Below are 20,431 nucleotides of genomic sequence, written 5' to 3'. Positions count from 1 at the left end.
AGATTTATTTTTTTTTTATAAAAATCAACTCAATTTACCTTTCCAGCTCAAGAAATAAATGAAACCTTGACATTAATAATTCACATATATGATTGTATGTAATCTAGAAAGTTCGATAAAAAGTGATAATCAAATTTTTTTATATTCTAATCTTATAATATAGAATTCTTTATTTTGGAAATAACCAAAAAGTAAAGATTTTAACATTTCTAATTGGAGGAAATTGATAAATTTCTTGGTGACCCAAAAAAGCTTCCTGCTTTAAGCAGGAAATCCGAAATGCCATCAAACTCGAAAACAAAGCGTACACGAACTTAAAGAACCAGGGAGTGGTACCAATCAGGGTCGTAACGTTTACAAGGTTGCCCTTTCCATATAAAACGCCCGTTTACTCTCTTTTCCGTTGTAGTCACAGTTTACCATTTGAAGTAGACTGATTTAATCATCAAAAAAATGTTTCAATTCGTAAGTTTTCTTCCTTTTTTTATTCAAAATAACTTTCTTTCCATTATTTCTTTTGATTTAGTTATTAGTAACGTCCTCAATAATCCTTGCGGTTTCATCGCAACAAAAATATGGTGATAGTAGAGATATAGCAATTTTAAAAGAACAAAGATATTTATCTGGAGATGGAACTTTTGGTGCTACGTATCAACAAGAGGATGGGGTCCAATTTAAAGAAGAAAGTGACGCTGCTGGAAATCGAGTAGGAACTTACTCGTACGTTGATCCAAATGGACAAAGAAGAACCGTTTCTTATACGGCTGGTAAAAATGGTTTTCAAGCAACTGGGGATGGGATCCCTCAAGCGCCACCTACACAACTTCCGGTGGCACCTCAACCCCAATATACACCTCTTCCACAATATAATTCACCGGATTATCAAGCTCCACAACAACAATATAAGCCACAACAAAGTTATCAACAACCTCAACAAAATTATCAACCCCAACAAAATTATCAACCTCAACAAACTTATCAACAACCTCAACAAACTTATCAACAACCACAACAAACTTATCAACAACCACAACAAACTTATCAACCTCAACAAACTTACCAACAACCCCAACAAACTTATCAACAACCTCAACAACAATATCAACCGACTTACACAACGACGCCTTCCCCACACAGATTTTTACCACCAGGAAAATTATCTTTGAATAGATCACCAGATGGTTTTAGTTACAGTTTTCAAAAATCGTAATTTATAATTATTATTTTTTGTACGATAAAAAGCTAGTAATTATTGTAATTGTATAATAATATGATGATTGATTGTATGCTAGTGATACTCGTAATGATGATTAAAAAAGACTATAAATTAATTTTTATTAAAAAAAAAAGTTCGTTTTTGTACACCGCTTACAATTAGATATCCTTGGCACTAATTGAATAAACGTGAGTATCCTGCAGGAATTTTTTTTGACCCGATTCTTTTGTACCAAGAATGTTAATGCAAAAACGAAAAGGATATTGACACAAATAGGATGTTGATATAAAAAAAGATGTCGATTCAAAAAGAATGTGAATATTAACACAAAAAGAATGTCGATACAAGAATGTTAATACAAAGAGTGGTATTACAAGCAGAAGTTGTCTTTTCTATAAATAGAAAACTAACCGGAGTTTAAAAAGTCCTTGAAGAATTTTTTTATAATTAATAAGAGAGTAATATATAACAATAAAATCGAAATTAAGTTTAAATTAATCATTTGATGGGTAAAAATGATTAAAAAAGTACAATTAAGTCAGTTGTCAAAGTTTGGTGGTAGCACTGCCTTTCAAATTTGACATATCTAATATGTCACATTTCATTAAAAATTATAGGAGTACATCTTTTAAATTAAATAATAAATATATATTATATTATTCCTTAGAATAGTTTTAAAAATGCCGACGTGTTCAATTAAATCACAGTTTTACAACAAAATGTAAAGATTTTGAGTAACATAATTAAATTCAATAGTGTATATTGGGTTGCCTAATTCTCATAAGCCTTAATTACTTTAAATAATTTTGGTACATATAGATAATACTCCTTATCATTCTTAGTAAGTAGATAAAGCTCAATTTTTCTACACAAAAACAATAATATAAGAAAATGATTAATCAGAAATAACATACCTTTCAAAAAAATCATTTTGGGAAATATTTCCATTGTTATTAAGTTAAAATTTCCTTCCTCTAAACTCCTGCGTTATCATCCCATTGAATTATTCATCCCATTATCGTGGGTCTTCTTAAAAATATGTTGTAATAAACATGTTCAATCCAGTTCCAATTATATTGTAGATATATAGGAAAAAAGTATGAACCTAAAAAAAGCAAAGAAAAAAAATTAAAAGGGAAATTATCATTGATAATTGATTTACCGTCAGGTTTCTCCAATAACTTTAAAGTTAAATCTATTATTATAATTTCTTTTAATACTTTTAAAACGTTGAGGTTAAAGACGCCAAATTGACAGTTCAAATAAAAAGTACATAACCTCACTTATTATTAGGAGAAAAATGTTATTGTATTTATCATAAAATATAGTTTAAATGTTTTTTCATAAATTTTCGGTACCAATAATTAATTTAACGATTAATTTACAAAAAGAATAAAATAAAATTTAAACTTACAGCGAAATTTTTCGGTAGTGTTCTATAGGTTAACTTTATAGTTTTGTTCATAGATGGAGCTTTAATTTTAATATTTATTAATTTTAACGCCTTATTTTTTTATATATAGAAGCGATTACAATATGGAATTTATCGAGAAAGAGAATTTACCTCTCTCATTTCGAATCTCCTAAAACATTAAAGAGTGGCATAATTAGGTACTATAACTCTTATTACATTTATTTATCTTATTACCTTTACAGTTGCAATAAACTTGTGATATAAATCATAAAGGTTGAGGAATTTTGAATTTTAGAACAGGGAATTTTGTTATATCACGTTTTAAAACGAATGTATATGGGAAAAAAGTATGAACCTCTGCAAAAAAAAATTAAAAGGGAAATTATCATTGATAATCGATTTACCTCCAGATTTCTCCAATAACTTCAAAGTTAATTCTATTATTATAATTTCTCTTAATACTTTTAAAACGTCGAGGTTAAAGACGCCAAATTGACAGCTCAAATAAAAAGTACATAACCTCACTTATTATTAGGAGGAAAATTTTATTGTTTTTATCATAAAATATACTTTTTAGAGTGATTTAAGTATTTTTTTATGAATTTTCGGTACCAATAACTAATTTACAAAAAGAATAAAATAAAATTTAAACTTACAGCGAAATCTTTCGGTAGTATTCTATTGGTTAACTTCATAGTTTTATTCATAGATGGCGCTTTAATTGTAATATTTGTTAATGAAAAAAGTATGAACCTCTGCAAAGAAAAAAAATTATAAAGGGAAATTATTATTGATAATTGATTTACCTCCAGATTTCTCCAATTATTTCAAAGTTAATTCTATTATTATAATTTCTTTTAATACTTTTAAAACGTAGAGATTAAAGACGCCAAATTGACAGTTCAAATAGAAACCTCATTTATCATTAGGAGAAAAATATTATTATTTTTATCATAAAATGTAGTTTTTAGCGTGATTTAAGTATTTTCTTTTATAAAATTTCGGTACCAATAATTAATTTAATTAATTTACTAAAAGAATAGAATAAAATAAAATTTAAACTTACAGCGACATCTTTCGATTGGTTAACTTTGTAGTTTCGTTCATAGATGGAGCTTTATTTTTAATAAAATTAATATTTATTAATTTTAACGCTATAAATATTAAATTGTTTACTTTAATTACCATTAAACCTAATTTTTTTATATATAAAAGGGATTAGAATATGGAATTTATCGAGAAGAAGAATTTACCACTCTCATTTCGGATCTCCTAAAATAACCTAAAACATTAAGAAATTGCATAATCAGGTATTTAAAATTAAGAAAAGAGATTTTTTTACATTTATTTATCTAATTATCTTTAGAGTTGCAATAAACTTCTGATATAAATCATAACGATTAGGAAATTTTGAATTTTAGAACAGGGAATTTTATTATATCACGTTTATGTCAAATTGAACGTCACTTTGACATAAAAGTGACGGTTTCGTTATCAAAAAAGGTAAAATTTAGTTTTTGGTTTTATATTTTATGCAAAAAGTATTGAAACATGTAAAATCTGCATTTATTTACACTTTATACTTTAAAATGATAATTTTTGAGTGTTTTAATCTTACGTAAACAGCATAACTAAAGTTCAATTTTGATTATAACTTTCAAAGCTGAACCCATACAGATTTACAACAAGATTTCGCGTCTTTAACTGCAAAGTACACAATTCTCTCGTCTAAAACTTTCCCTCGCTCGAGTTTAGACAATATAATGGAGTAGTAAAACGAGGAATGGATTTTGCCAATTAAAATTTTCACTGAAAACGATTCTAACGCAATTTATGTAATTTTTTCAGTGTTGGATATGTAAATGTTTGAAATGTGATTACGGAAGACGTTAAATCGTTTTTACAGCTTAGAGAAAGGGACGTTTCTGATTATCTAACCTAATTAACATTTTATTTCTATTTTAAGCAAATAAAATCGCACCCATTTAATGATTGGGAATAAATTGTTAAAGATCGACTCTCATTAATACAGATCACGCCATTTCAAAATATGCCTATAAACAACCCACATTCAATGTCACAAAGAAACAACAACTCTCACTTCTTATTCTTAACTCACCGTTTATTCAACGACCTAAGAATTCGATAATGTTAAGATTAAGCAACGCAAAAAAAATCGTTCAAGTCCGACTTGAACTTGAACGATGAATGTGCATAAAAAGATTAATAAAAAAAAATTCTTTCAAACAGGAACTAATTTTTTTGTTTGAATTTTAAAATGAAATTAATTATTAATTAAAATAGAAAGACTTGATGGTTTAATTGGGGCAAATGAAAAGGTAAACTTCTCCCACGTTTATTCCATAATAATCCATTAACAATATCGTGTTACAACAGCCCCTATTGTTTTATTAGAATCGCGAGAAAGGGAAAAAATCAATCAGTGTTTTGTAAATCGTGTCTGAAAAGTTGAGTGAAAAGCACGTGGTGGGATTTTTATAAAGTGAGGTATACGGCAGCGCGCGACCAACTCATTTCAAAACGTCTTGTAGTCTTGAGGAGGTCATATCATGGTAGGTTTAACTAATTAATATTAAATCATTTCAATAAATCGATATAAAATTGGTGGTTTTTGGTGAGACATTAAAGTGAGATCATTTATAAATGTTTATGTTTATGTAAGAGGTAAAAATGCAAGTTCATCGAGATTGTGATTCTAAATTTAAACGAGGTAAAAGTGTTTTCTTCAGGTATGTTTATAAGAAATTGTTTTCAACAATAAATTCAATCCATGATGTTATTATAATACAGTAGTTGTAAAGGTTAGAATTGTCATAAACTTAATAAAAAAATCGTTTCCAAGATTACATCAACTTAAGAACAAGAAATGTCATCTTGAAGTTTAAACAGCTAACGTCACATTAAAATTTATGATGCCAACTTAACACATAATGTCAAGGTTACGACCTCTTAAAATTGACAAATGTCATTTTGACGTTAGAAATGTTACCGTTAAGTTAGAATGTCATATTGAAATTAATGCTGCCAACTTAAGAATAAGAAACGTCATTTTGAAGTTAATATCAACTTAATAGGATATATCGTGTCCAAGGTTGCGTCAATTAAGAACTGTCATATTAAAATTTATGATGCCAACTTCACACATAACATCGTTTTCAAGATTACATCTTAAGACTGACAGATGTCATCTTGACGTTAAAAAAGTTACTGTCAAGGTAGTAATGTCATATTGAAACTAATGCTGCCAACTTAATAGAAAATGTTGTTTCTAAGGTTATGAAATGTAATAAATAGGAAATGTTAGTTTTGTGTTTAAACTGTTAACGTCAAGGTGAACTGCCATATTGATGCATAAACGCCAAATTCAAGTCCTTGTCGTCTTAAAAATAAGAAACGTCATTTTGAGGTTAATATCAACTTAATAGGAAATGTGGTTTCTAAGGTTGCGTCAATTTAAAAACAAGAAATGTCATTTTAAAGATTAAATTGTTAACGTCAATTTAGAACTGTCACATTAAAATTTATGATGCCAACTTCACACATAACGTCGTTTTCAAGGTTACGACATCTTAAGAGTGACAAATGTCATTTTGACGTTAGAAAAGTTACTGTCAAGGTCAGCGTTGCCAACCTATGCCGACCAAATGTCGGTAGAATCAATGGTAAAAAGCCGAATCTATTGGCATGTTGTATAATGGTAGCACTTTGGAATCGGAGGATGTTACAAAAGAACTTTTAAAACAAAAGTTGTAGCAAATTTAATTCTTAACAATATTGCTCTCTTGCACTTTTGCTCTTAGATGCGTCAATATCGAGAAAAATACGAAAATATGAAAATTTTATGAATTTGTTGCTCTTTCAAGTTATTAAAGGTAACACTTGGGAATCGGAGCATACTATAAGAAATCTTTTATAACAAAAATTATTGCAAATTTTATTGTTAACAATATTGCACTCTTGCACTTTTGCTCCTAGATACGTCAATATCGAGATAGCTACGAAAATATGAAAATTTTATGAATTTGTAGCTTTTTCAAGTTATTAAAGGTAACGCTTAGGAATCGGAGCGTGTTACAAAAAAACTTTTAACACAAAAGTTGTAGCAAATTTTATTGTTAACAATATTGCTTTATTGCACTTTTGCTCTTAGATACGTCAATATCGAGATAGATACGAAAATATGAAAATTTTATGAATTTGTTGCTCTATCAAGTTATAGAAGGTAACACTTGAGAATCGGAACATGCTATAAGAAAACTTTTATAACAAAAATTGTTGCAAATTTTATTGTTAACAATATTGCTCTCTTGCACTCTTGCTCTTAGATACGTCAATATCGAGATAGATACGAAAATATGAAAATTTTATGAATTTGTAGCTTTTTCAAGTTATTAAAGGTAACGCTTAGGAATCGGAGCGTGTTACAAAAAAACTTTTAGCACAAAAGTTGTAGCAAATTTTATTGTTAACAATATTGCTTTATTGCACTTTTGCTCTTAGATACGTCAATATCGAGATAGATACGAAAATATGAAAATTTTATGAATTTGTTGCTCTATCAAGTTATAGAAGGTAGCACTTGGGAATCGGAACATGCTATAAGAAAACTTTTATAACAAAAATTGTTGCAAATTTTATTGTTAACAATATTGCTCTCTTGCACTTTTGCTCCTAAATACGTCAATATCGAGATAGATACGAAAATATGAAAATTTTATGAATTTGTTGCTCTATCAAGTTATAGAATGTAGCACTTGGGAATCGGAACATGCTATAAGAAAACTTTTATAACAAAAATTGTTGCAAATTTTATTGTTAACAATATTGCTCTCTTGCACTTTTGCTCTTAGATACGTCAATATCGAGATAGATACGAAAACATGAAAATTTTATGAATTTGTTGCTCTATCAAGTTATAGAAGGTAACACTTGGGAATCGGAACATGCTACAAGAAAACTTTTATAACAAAAATTGTTGCGAATTTTATTGTTAACAATATTGCTCTCTTGCACTTTTGCTCTTAGATACGTCAATATCGAGATAGATACGAAAACATGAAAATTTTATGAATTTGTTGCTCTATCAAGTTATAGAAGGTAACACTTGGGAATCGGAACATGCTACAAGAAAACTTTTATAACAAAAATTGTTGCGAATTTTATTGTTAACAATATTGCTCTCTTGCACTTTTGCTCTTAGATACGTCAATATCGAGATAGATACGAAAACATGAAAATTTTATGAATTTGTTGCTCTATCAAGTTATAGAAGGTAACACTTGGGAATCGGAACATGCTACAAGAAAACTTTTATAACAAAAATTGTTGCAAATTTTATTGTTAACAATACTGCTCTCTTGTACTTTTGCTCCTAGATACGTCAATATCGAGACAGATACGAAAATATGAAAATTTTATGAATTTGTTGCTTTTTCAAGTTATTAAAGATAACACTTGGGAATCGGAGTATGCTATAAGAAAACTTTTATAACAAAAATTGTTGCAAATTTTATTGTTAATAATATTGCTCTCTTGCACTTTTGCTCTTAGATACGTCAATATCGAGATAGATACGAAAATATGAAAACTTTATGAATTTGTTGCTTTTTCAAGTTATTAAAGATAACGCTTGGGAATCGGAGTATGCTATAAGAAAACTTTTATAACAAAAATTGTTGCAAATATTATTATTAACAATATTGCTCTCTTGCACTTTTACTCTTAGATATGTCAATATCGAGATAGATATGAAAATACGAAAATTTTATGAATTTGTTGCTCTTTCAAGTTATTAAAGGTAACGCTTAGGAATCAGATCGTGTTACAAAAAAACTTTTAGCACAAAAGTTGTAGCAAATTTTATTGTTAACAATATTGCACTCTTACACTTTTGCTCTTAGATACGTTAATATCGAGATAGATACGAAAATATGAAAATTTTATGAATTTGTTGCTCTTTCAAGTTATTAAAGGTAACACTTGGGAATCGGAGCATGCTATAAGATATCTTTTATAACAAAAATTGTTGCAAATATTATTGTTAACAATATTGCTCTGTTGCACTTTTGCTCTTAGATACGTCAATATCGAGATAGATACGAAAATATGAATTTGTTGCTCTTTCAAGTTATTAATGGTAACACTTGAGAATCTGAGCTTACTATAAGAAAGCTTTTATAACAAAAATTGTTGCAAATTTTATTGTTAACAATATTGCTCTCTTGCACTTTAGCTCTTAAATGCGTCAATATTATATTTTGAACCGTTTTCAAATTAGGGAGGGGGTTTACTTATGACGCGTACTGTATATATCAACGATACCAACTGGCAACGTTGCTCGACCGACATTGCCATATCGTTGGTATATATACTTTTATGCAATATAAGTAGGGTATTCCCATAAGGTACAATTTTTGTCACAATTGTATTGATTTTAAGTACGATGTGTTTCATAATACTTTGTTAAAATTTTGAGAATCGATAGATTAATCGGTAGACTATCTTCTATATCGGTAGGGTTGGTAACGCTGGTCAAGGTAGTAATGTCATATTGCAACTAATGCTGCCAACTAATAGCAAATGTTAGTTTTTTAAATGTTAAATAAAATGTCAACCTCAAAGTAGAATATACAATTGAAGTTTTAATAAATCTCAACTTCAAAGTAAGGCATTTCTGATTGATAGAAATGTCAATTTGAAGTTTAATTTGACATTTAATGTGTTTTTAAGGTAAAATATTTATAAAAGTCAAGATCAATTCGAAGATATTTTAGATGATTAGAGTTTTAGTGACTTCAACTTTAAGACGTTGGCTATACTGTCATTTTTATTCCGATGTTAAATAAAACGTCAACGTCAAAGTAAATCGTCAATGTCAATCGAAACGTAGGAAATCATTTGAGTGTTGGAAACGTCATTTTGACGTTTAAGATATCTGTCAACTTATTTTGAAACGTCATTTTGACATTTAAACGTCATTTTCAAATTACATATGTCAATAATAGTAAGTTAACCCTTTTTAAAAATTTCTTTTTCGTTTTTCTTTATAAACAAAGTTTAAGAAATGTTGATTTGTGAAATGTTGAGAAAAATGCAAAAATATGAAAATCTGATGAATTTTGTTACTTTACTAGTTGATGGTAACACTCGGGAAATGGAGCATATTACAAAAAAAACTTTAAGAGCAAAAGTTGTAGCAAATTGTATTCCTAACAATAATGCTCTCTTGCACTTTTCCTCTCAGATGCATAGATATCGAGAAAAATGTGAAAATATGAAAATTTGATGAATTTTGTTATTTTACTAGTTGATGGTAACACTTGGGAAATGGAGGATATTACAAAAAAACTTTTGGAATAAAAGTTGTAGAAAATTGTATTCCTAACAATATTGCTCTCTTGCACTTTTGCTCTCAGATGCATAGATATCGAGAAAAATACGAAGATATGAAAATTTGATGAATTTTGTTATTTTACTAGTTGATGGTAACACTTGGGAAATGGAGGATATTTCAAAAAAACTTTTGAAACAAAAGTTGTAGCAAATTGTATTCTTAACAATATTGCTCTCTTGCACTTTTGCTCTCAGATTTATAGATATCGAGAAAAATACGAAAATATGAAAATTTGATGAATTTTGTTATTTTACTAGTTGATGGTAAGTAACACTTGGGAAATGGAGGATATTACAAAAAAACTTTTGGAACAAAAGTTGTAGCAAATTGTATTCCTAACAATATTGTTCTTTTGCACTTTTGCTCTCAGATGCATAGATATCGAGAAAAATAGGAAAATATGAAAATTTGATGAATTTTGTTACTTTACTAGTTGATGGTAACACTTGGGAAATGGAGGATATTACAAAAAAACTTTTGGAACAAAAGTAATAGCAAATTGCATTCCTAACAATATTGCTCTCTTGCATTTTTATTTTACTATTATTTTACTAGTTTATGGTAACACTTGAGTTTTAATAAAATGTCAACATTAATGTCACTTATGTCATTTTAAAGTTTACCATAAGTCAAAGTAGAAAATATTGAAGTTTCAATTAATCTCAACTTCAAAATAGGAAATGTCATGAATGTTAAAAAACGTCATTTTAACATTTAATATGTTTTAAAAGTAAAATATTTATAAAAGTCAAGATCAATTCGAAGATATTTTAGATGATTATAGTTTTAGTGACTTCACCTTTAAGACGTTGGCTATACTGTCATTTTTATTTTGATGTTAAATAAAACGTCAACGTCAAAGCAAATCAATGTTAATCGATTTAAGTGTTGGAAACGTCATTTTGACGTTTAAGATATCTGCCAACTTATTTTGAAACGTCATTTTGACATTTAAACGTCATTTTCAAATTACATATGTCAATAATAGTAAGTTAACGCTATTTAGAAATTTCTTTTTCGTTTTTTTTATAAACAAAGTTAAAGAAATGTTGATTTGATGAACGTGATTGAAAATTAAACAAAGTAAAAGTGCATTCTAAGAGATTTTTCAACTTCAAATACAAATCACGTTTCTTCGCGTATCTAGCGTTGAATATTAACTTAAAGAATTTAATATAAAAAAGAATTAACCCAACCCAACCTATAATTAATTCAATTTCTTTTTCTTAACAGCAAACATTCATAATTTTATCACTTCTTCTTGGAGCGGGTTATTCCCAGCACCCTTTACTCGGCGACATCCCATCGAAAATCCACATGGAAATCTTCGGATCACCTCTACGAACCCCGTTTACTTTTCCAAGAACTCCATCAACCCAAACAAACCCTCCCGGTAATTCGTTTTTACCGGTTCCATCATTTCCTGTGTCAGCTTTTCCTGCATCATCTCTTCTTCATCACCCCATTACTTTCGATTATCGAAACACTTTCTTAAACTTCACCGCAACTCAAGAAAGAATCCCGCAAGCGCACGAACTTTTTGCCCCTGCGATAATAAAAACGCCGGCGGCTACAAAAGGACAAATTAAAGCATACATGAAAGCACTTCAAGAGGAGGCCCAAGAAGAGCTAAAGGAGCAAATGAAACTCCAAGGACAACAACAAGAACAAAGAGGTTATCTAGTTTCTGATTTATTAGAATCAAAAGCCGTTAGTTATGTAAATGTTAAATTAGGTGGGATGCAAAATATTAAATATCATTATTTGGCTTAAAAAGAAAATAAAATTTTTTTTTGAGAGTTGAAAATAAATCATCTTTAACTTTCTTATTTTATTTTTTAATTGACCAACTGATCCAAATTCCTTATGATGTTATGTAAAACGAAATATCCAAATAAAAATCACCAAATATTATGCAAGAGGAGATATTTCGTTATTTTCTTCGTGACCTTAATATAAAATAAAAGGTTTAGATTGAAAAATTGGATTAGTCACGATTAAAACATTCATTAAAACAAAGAGAAATTATTTTAGATTTAAATTAAATGTAATCGAAGGAATTATTGTATAAGACGACAAATAATTTGCGTCTTTCGGAAGAACGAAACGATTAAAAAGGAACGTAAACAACTTACACGAATCGTTTCAGATACGGTCGGTTTCGCAAAACATTTTCAAAACGAGATTACAGTCTAAATATGACGTCAACCGAAACGTTTATAGCAATGTGTGTTTGTTAAACGACCGTGAGTTAAGAGAAAATTAAATTAGTCTTTAAATGGAAAAAATATAGGATTAGTAAACTTAACAAAGTTAGATTTGACGACATATCGGCGTTTATTCCACCACAACATCCAGTCTATCAATAATTTAATGAATGTCGTTGTTAATGGTAACATCCGGTATTCAGCGCATATTTCAAAAAAGCTTTTTAAATAAAAGTAGTAGCAAATTGTATTCCTAACAATATTGCTCTCTTGCACTTTTGCTCTCAGATGCATAGATATCGAGAAAAATACGAAAATATGAAAATTTGATGAATTTCGTTACTTTACTAGTTGATGGTAACTCTCGGGAAATGGAGGATATTACAAAAAAGCTTTTGCAACAAAAGTTATAGCAAATTGTATTCCTATCAATATTGTTCTCTTTCACTTTTGCTCTCAGATGCATAGATATCGAGAAAAATACGAAAATATGAAAATGTTATGAATTTTGTTACTTTACTAGTTGATGGTAACACTTGGGAAATGGAGGATATTACAAAAAAACTTTTGGAGCAAAAGTTGTAGCAAATTGTATTCCTAACAATATTGCTCTCTTGCACTTTTGCTCTCAGATGCATAGATATAGAGAAAAACACGAAAATATGAAAATTTGATCAATTTTGTTACTTTACTAGTTGATGGTAACACTTCAGAAATGAAGGATATTACAAAAAAATTTTTGGAACAAAAGTTGTAGCAAATTGTATTCCTAACAATATTGCTCTCTTGCATTTTTGCTATCAGATGCATAGATATCGAGAAAAATACAAAAATATGAAAATTTGATGAATTTTGCTATTTTACTAGTTGATGGTAACACTTGGGAAATGGAGAGTATTACAAAAAAACTTTTGGAACAAAAGTTGTAGCAAATTGTATTCCTAACAATCTTGCTCTCTTGCATTTTTGCTATCAGATGCATAGATATCGAGAAAAATACAAAAATATGAAAATTTTACCAATTTTGTTACTTTACTAGTTGATGGTAACACTTGGGAAATGGAGGATATTACAAAAAAACTTTTGGAGCAAAAGTTGTAGCAAATTGTATTTCTACCAATATTGCTCTCTTGCACTTTTGCTCTCAGATGCATAGATATCGAGAAAAACACGAAAATATGAAAATTTGATGAATTTTGTTATTTTACTAGTTGATGGTAACACTTGGGAAATGGAGGACATTACAAAAAAACTTTTCGAACAAAAGTTGTAGCAAATGCTATTCCTAACAATATTGCTCTCTTGCATTTTTGCTCTCAGATGCATAGATATCGAGAAAAACACGAAAATATGAAAATTTGATCAATTTTGTTACTTTACTAGTTGATGGTAATACTTGGGAAACGGAGGATATTACAAAAAAACTTTTGGAACAAAAGTTGTAGCAAATGCTATTCCTAACAATATTGCTCTCTTGCATTTTTGCTCTCAGATGCATAGATATCGAAAAAAATACGAAAATATGAAAATTTGATCAATTTTGTTACTTTACTAGTTGATGGTAACACTTGGGAAATGGAGGATATTACAAAAAAACTTTTGGAACAAAAGTTGTAGCCAATTGTATTCCTAACAATATTGCTCTCTTGCACTTTTGCTCTCAGATGCATAGATATCGAGAAAAACACGAAAATATGAAAATTTGATCAATTTTGTTACTTTACTAGTTGATGGTAACACTTCAGAAATGAAGGATATTACAAAAAAATTTTTGGAACAAAAGTTGTAGCAAATTGTATTCCTAACAATATTGCTCTCTTGCATTTTTGCTATCAGATGCATTGATATCGAGAAAAATACAAAAATATGAAAATTTGCTGAATTTTGCTATTTTACTAGTTGATGGTAACACTTGGGAAATGGAGAGTATTACAAAAAAACTTTTGGAACAAAAGTTGTAGCAAATTGTATTCCTAACAATCTTGCTCTCTTGCATTTTTGCTCTCAGATGCGTAGATATCGAGAAAAACACGAAAATATGAAAATTTGATCAATTTTGTTACTTTACTAGTTGATGGTAACACTTGGGAAATGGAGGATATTACAAAAAAACTTTTGGAACAAAAGTTGTAGCAAATTGTATTCCTAACAATATTGCTCTCTTACATTTTTGCTCTCAGATGCATAGATATCGAGAAAAATACGAAAATATGAAAATTTGATGAATTTTGTTACTTTACTAGTTGATGGTAACACTTCAGAAATGAAGGATATTACAAAAAAATTTTTGGAACAAAAGTTGTAGCAAATTGTATTTCTAACAATATTGCTCTCTTGCATTTTTGCTATCAGATGCATAGATATCGAGAAAAATACAAAAATATGAAAATTTGATGAATTTTGCTATTTTACCAGTTGATGGTAACACTTGGGAAATGGAGAGTATTACAAGAAAACTTTTGGAACAAAAGTTGTAGCAAATTGTATTCCTAACAATATTGCTCTCTTGCATTTTTGCTATCAGATGCATAGATATCGAGAAAAATACGAAAATATGAAAATTTGATGAATTTTGGTATTTTACTAGTTGATGGTAACACTTGGAAAATGGAGGATATTACAAAAAAACTTTTAGAACAAAAGTTGTAGCAAATTGTATTCCTAACAATATTGCCTTCTTGCATTTTTGCTCTCAGATGCATAGATATCGAGAAAAACACGAAAATATGAAAATTTGATGAATTTTGTTATTTTACTAGTTGATGGTAGCACTCGGGAAATGGAGGATATTACAAAAAAACTTTTGGAACAAAAGTTGTAGCAAATTGTATTCCTAACAATATTGCTCTCTTGCATTTTTGCTATCAGATGCATAGATATCGAGAAAAACACGAAAATATGGAAATTTGATGAATTTTGCTATTTTACTAGTTGATGGTAACACTTGGGAAATGGAGAGTATTACAAAAAAACTTTTGGAACAAAAGTTGTAGCAAATTGTATTCCTAACAATATTGCTCTCTTGCATTTTTGCTATCAGATGCATAGATATCGAGAAAAATACGAAAATATGAAAATTTGATGAATTTTGGTATTTTACTAGTTGATGGTAACACTTGGGAAATGGAGAATATTACAAAAAAACTTTTCGAACAAAAGTTGTAGCAAATTGTATTCCTAACAATATTGCTCTCTTGCATTTTTGCTCTCAGATGCATAGATATCGAGAAAAACACGAAAATATGAAAATTTGATCAATTTTGTTACTTTACTAGTTGATGGTAACACTTGGGAAATGGAGGATATTACAAAAAAACTTTTGGAACAAAAGTTGTAGCAAACTCTATTCCTAACAATATTACTCTCTTGGACTTTTTCTCTCAGATGCATAGATATCGAGAAAAACACGAAAATATGAAAATTTTATCAATTTTGTTACTTTACTAGTTGATGGTAGCACTCGGGAAATGGAGGATATTACAAAAAAACTTTTGGAACAAAAGTTGTAGCAAATTGTATTCCTAACAATATTGCTCTTTTGCATTTTTGCTATCAGATGCATAGATATCGAGAAAAACACGAAAATATGAAAATTTGATCAATTTTGTTACTTTACTAGTTGATGGTAACACTTGGGAAATGGAGAGTATTACAAAAGAACTTTTGGAACAAAAGTTGTAGCAAATTGTATTCCTAACAATATTGCTCTCTTGCATTTTTGCTCTTAGATGCATAGATATCTAGAAAAACAGGAAAATATGAAAATTTGATGAATTTTGGTATTTTACTAGTTGATGGCAACACTTGGAAAATGGAGGATATTACAAAAAAACTTTTGGAACAAAAGTTGTAGTAAATTGTATTCCTAACCATATTGCTCTCTTACACTTTTACTCTCAGATGCATAGATATCGAAAAAAATACGAAAATATGAAAATTTGATGAATTTTGCTATTTTACTAGTTGATGGTAACACTTGGGAAATGGAGAGTATTACAAAAAAACTTTTGGAACAAAAGTTGTAGCAAATTGTATTCCTAACCATATTGCTCTCTTACACTTTTGCTCTCAGATGCATAGATATCGAAAAAAATACTAAATGAAAATTTGATGAATTTTGTTATTTTACTATACTCTGTTTTTAAACCAGGAGGAGTAAACGCGAAAGTCAGATTTACACTAGGAAAAATCACCAGAAAATATCACTAGATATTTTGGCGGTAAATTTAAATTAATAATTATTATTATTTATTTATTTACATATTATTGTATTTATTTTCGTTTGTTATCGTCAACATTAAACATACAAATTAACATTGGAAGTTATGAGTGTATTTATTTCAAAATATAATAAAGAAGGGTTTAAGAACACAAAATTTACAATAATGACACGAAACTGTCGAATTGTCAATAACCTAACCTTTAAATTCAAAATCAAAATTCAAAATTGCCTGTGTGTGAACCTTCCTCGCATTCAACCAATCACGTGCAAGGTCAATCTGGTGACAAATTTAAAATACTCCTCCTGGTTTAAAAACAGAGTATAAGTGCCAAAGAAAACTTCAAGGTATAATTAATGTTTGTAAACAAAACTAACCTTACCTAACATTCCTTCACGCTATAATTGACATTACAAAAGAAAACTTCACGCTATAATTGCCATTACTAATTGCAAAAGAAAACTTCATGGTATAATTAATGTTTGTAAACAAAACTAACCTTACCTCACATTCCTTTACGCTATAATTGACATTACAAAAGAAAACTTCACGCTATAATTGCCATTACAAATTGCCAAAGAATACTTCATGGTATAATTAATGTTTGTAAACAAAACTAACCTTACATAACATTCAGCGTCTGAAGACACAGGGCTAAACCCGAAACTTAAAAATATACAACTTAGCGCTGAATAACAATTAAAACTAGAACTAACACTTGCACTAGAACTATACTCTGTTTTTAAACCAGGAGGAGTAAACGCGAAAGTCAGATTTACACTAGGAAAAATCACCAGAAAATATCACTAGATATTTTGGCGGTAAATTTAAATTAATAATTATTATTTATTTATTTACTTATTATTGTATTTATTTTCGTTTGTTATCGTCAACACTATACATACAAATTAACATTGAAGTTATGAGTGTATTTATTTCAAAATATAATAAAAAAGGGTTTAAGAACACAAAATATACAATAATGACACGAAACTGTCGAATTATCAATTACCTAACCTTCAAATTCAAAATCAAAATTCAAAATTGCCTGTGTGTGAACCTTCCTCGCATTCAACCAATCACGTGCAAGGTCAATCTGGTGACAAATTTAAAATACTCCTCCTGGTTTAAAAACAGAGTATAGTTGATGATAACACTTGGGAAATGGAGGATATTACAAAAAAACTTTTGCAACAAAAGTTGTAGCAAATTGTATTCCTAACAATATTACTCTTTTGCACTTTTGCTCTCAGATGCATAGATATCGAGAAAAATACGAAAATATGAAAATTTGACGAATTTTGTTATTTTACTAGTTGATGGTAACACTTGGGAAATGGAGGAAAATAAAAAAAAACTTTTGGAACAAAAGTTGTAGCAAGTTGTATTCTTAACAATATTGCTCTCTTGCACTTTTGCTTCCAGATGCATAGATATCGAGAAAAACACGAAGATATGAAAATTTGATGAATTTGTTATTTTACTAGTTGATAGTAACACTTGGGAAATGGAGGATATTACAAAAAAACTTTTGGAGCAAAAGTTGTAGCAAATTGTATTCCTAACAATATTGCTCTCTTGCACTTTTGCTCTCAGATACATAGATATCGAGAAAAATACGAAAATATGAAAATTTGATGAATTTTATTATTTTACTAGTTGATGGTAACACTTGGGAAATGGAGGATATTACAAAAAAACTTTTGAATCAAAAGTTGTAGCAAATTGTATTCTTAACGATATTTCTCTCTTGCACTTTTGCTATCAGATGGATAGATATCGAGAAAAATACGAAAATATGAAAATTTGATGAATTTGTTATTTTACTAGTTGATGGAAACACTTGGAAAATGGAGGATATTACAAAAAAACTTTTGGAGCAAAATTTGTAGCAAATTGTATTCCTAACAATATTGCTCTCTTGCACTTTTGCTCTCAGATGCATAGATATCGAGAAAAATATGAAAATTTGATGAATTTTGTTACTTTATTAGTTGATGGTAACACTTGGGAAATGGAGGATATTACAAAAAAACTTTTGGAACAAAAGTTGTAGCAAATTGTATTCCTAACAATATAGCTCTCTTGCACTTTTTCTCTCAGATGCATAGATATCGAGAAAAATACGAAAATATGAAAATTTGATGAATTTTGTTTCTTTACTAGTTGATGGTAACACTTGGGAAATGGAGGATATTACAAAAAAACTTTTGGAACAAAAGTTGTAGCAAATTGTATTCCTAACAATATTGCTCTCTTGCATTTTTGCTCTCAGATGCATAGATATCGAGAAAAATATGAAAATTTGATGAATTTCGTTGCATATTGTAAATCTCTCTCTTGCACTTTTGCTCTCAGATAAAAAAAACCTGATGATAGTTTCAAGAAAACGAAACGTCAGAGAAAATTTCTAGTTGTGTCATGACATTTTTCATAAAAAGTTGCCTCAAGAATGTTTTTTCAGATTCACGAACAAACGAAAAATAAAGAAGTTATAGGCAAAACAAGAAAAAGTCATTTTTTTGTTTTTCGGCCATATTTTAAAAACTAAAACGGCTAGATCCAAAAACTTAGTTGAAAAATGATTAGCTCTAACTAAGATACGCAACTTTGCCCCCATTTAACCATTTCTGTATTTCTTATGGTTTCTGAGATGCCAATGGTGGGGGTCGAATTTGAATTACCCTGTATACGGTCTTGGTCCTGAAAGAGTCAAAGAACAACTTGTTTGCTGAGAAACGTCATCAATTCCAAGAACTGTCAAAGAATAGAGTCTACAGTAGGAACAAAAAGCAGAGTTAGTAAGCAAGAAAATCCCTTAAATATTGAAGTATTGAAAGAACCTCTGATTACAAAAAGCTTATTTAGTTTAAATATAACTTTAAAGTGCCGGATAAAGCTTCTCTATGTTAACTTACAGAGTTTCCGTGGTGTAGTGGTTATCACATCCGCCTAACACGCGGAAGGCCCCCGGTTCGATCCCGGGCGGAAACACTTTTTTTCTTATTAATAAATAATAATAATAAATTAACAAATTTCAAAAAATTAGTAAAAATGTATATTCCGCTCCATATACGCCTATACAAATATTTGATGGCATTTCGGAATTTTTTTCCCTTTGAACAGGGGATTCCCGGGGTTGTAAAATATGTACAGGGTGGTTCAAATTCGAAGTCCAAATAGGCTATGTCGGAAACTATGAGTTAGAAAAAAGTACATACGTTTACATGGTATGATCTCGTTTTTCGAGAAACTGCTAATGTCGAAAACCTCAAACCGCTATCGTCTTTTGTATTTCTTCTAGAGGCCAAAATTGAAAATATCGTAGTTCTAGTTTTAGTGCAATAAAAATATACAACATAGTGATGTTTAGCAACATCATGTTTGGACTCATTTTAATGGTGTTTTTTAATAAAGAATACATCATGAAAGAACACCAGGAAGTTGTCCATTTGTCTATTATATGATAACTAACTTCAGATTTAACATGTCAACCTCAATTTTAACATATTTGTAATCTTCATTAAAAATTATTTAAAATGAGTACAAACACGACATATTTATCTTCAATATTAATAAAGTTATGGTCAACTTCCGGTTAGAAATGTCAATGTCAATTTTGACATATTTGTAATTTATTGTCGTGAAAAATCCTTTAAAATGAACCCAAACATGATACGTTTAATTCCAATATTAGTCGAGATATAAGCAACTTCCGGTTGGAAATGTCAATGTCATTTTGACATACTCTTAATTTTTATAAAATGTCTTCAAATTTATCACAAAAACAAAAATACAATAAAAAAAATAAAAATTAAGGTTGGTTTTAATATTTAATTGCTGTCTTAATTGTTGCTAACTTCGGGTTTAATGTTTTTTATTCTAACTTTTTCGTTTTTTGAAATAAGTGCGTCATCTTTGGACTCATTTTAAAGGTTTTTTTAATGAAGATGACAAATC

At 29.1% G+C, this 20,431-nt stretch overlaps 1 protein-coding gene, 2 long non-coding RNA genes and 1 other non-coding gene across 4 annotated transcripts in view; 3 read left to right on the top strand and 1 right to left on the bottom strand.

Moving 5' to 3' along the window:
- LOC139429575 (uncharacterized) overlaps positions 1-2,795 on the bottom strand; it is a 51,313-nt gene extending 48,518 nt beyond the window's left edge. The window contains exons 1-2 of the long non-coding RNA XR_011640131.1: positions 2,631-2,795; positions 2,131-2,321 (exon numbers count right to left, since the gene is read on the bottom strand). This is a non-coding gene — a long non-coding RNA (uncharacterized lncRNA). The remainder of the gene's footprint in view (positions 1-2,130; positions 2,322-2,630) is intronic.
- On the top strand, positions 374-1,422 carry LOC111418258 (DNA translocase FtsK-like). Its single transcript, XM_023050762.2, has 2 exons — positions 374-465; positions 527-1,422. The coding sequence occupies exons 1-2, from the start codon at positions 454-456 to the stop codon at positions 1,208-1,210; spliced, it is 696 nt and encodes a 231-aa protein (XP_022906530.2). The 5' UTR covers positions 374-453; the 3' UTR covers positions 1,211-1,422.
- A 2,414-nt stretch (positions 2,796-5,209) lies between the features above and the next one.
- LOC111418257 (uncharacterized) lies at positions 5,210-11,423 on the top strand. The gene is made up of 2 exons (XR_011640126.1): positions 5,210-5,380; positions 11,278-11,423. It is a non-coding gene; the product is annotated as an uncharacterized lncRNA (long non-coding RNA).
- Positions 11,424-19,392: 7,969 nt separating this feature from the next.
- Positions 19,393-19,465, top strand: TRNAV-AAC (transfer RNA valine (anticodon AAC)). Its single transcript has one exon. It is a non-coding gene; the product is annotated as a tRNA-Val (tRNA).
- Positions 19,466-20,431: the final 966 nt, after the last annotated feature.

Source organism: Onthophagus taurus, chromosome 3, assembly GCF_036711975.1.
Source record: "Onthophagus taurus isolate NC chromosome 3, IU_Otau_3.0, whole genome shotgun sequence".
Lineage (NCBI taxonomy): Eukaryota > Metazoa > Arthropoda > Insecta > Coleoptera > Scarabaeidae > Onthophagus > Onthophagus taurus.
The sequence above is the reverse complement of the archived record's forward strand: the minus strand, read 5'-3'. Positions and strand labels throughout refer to the sequence as shown.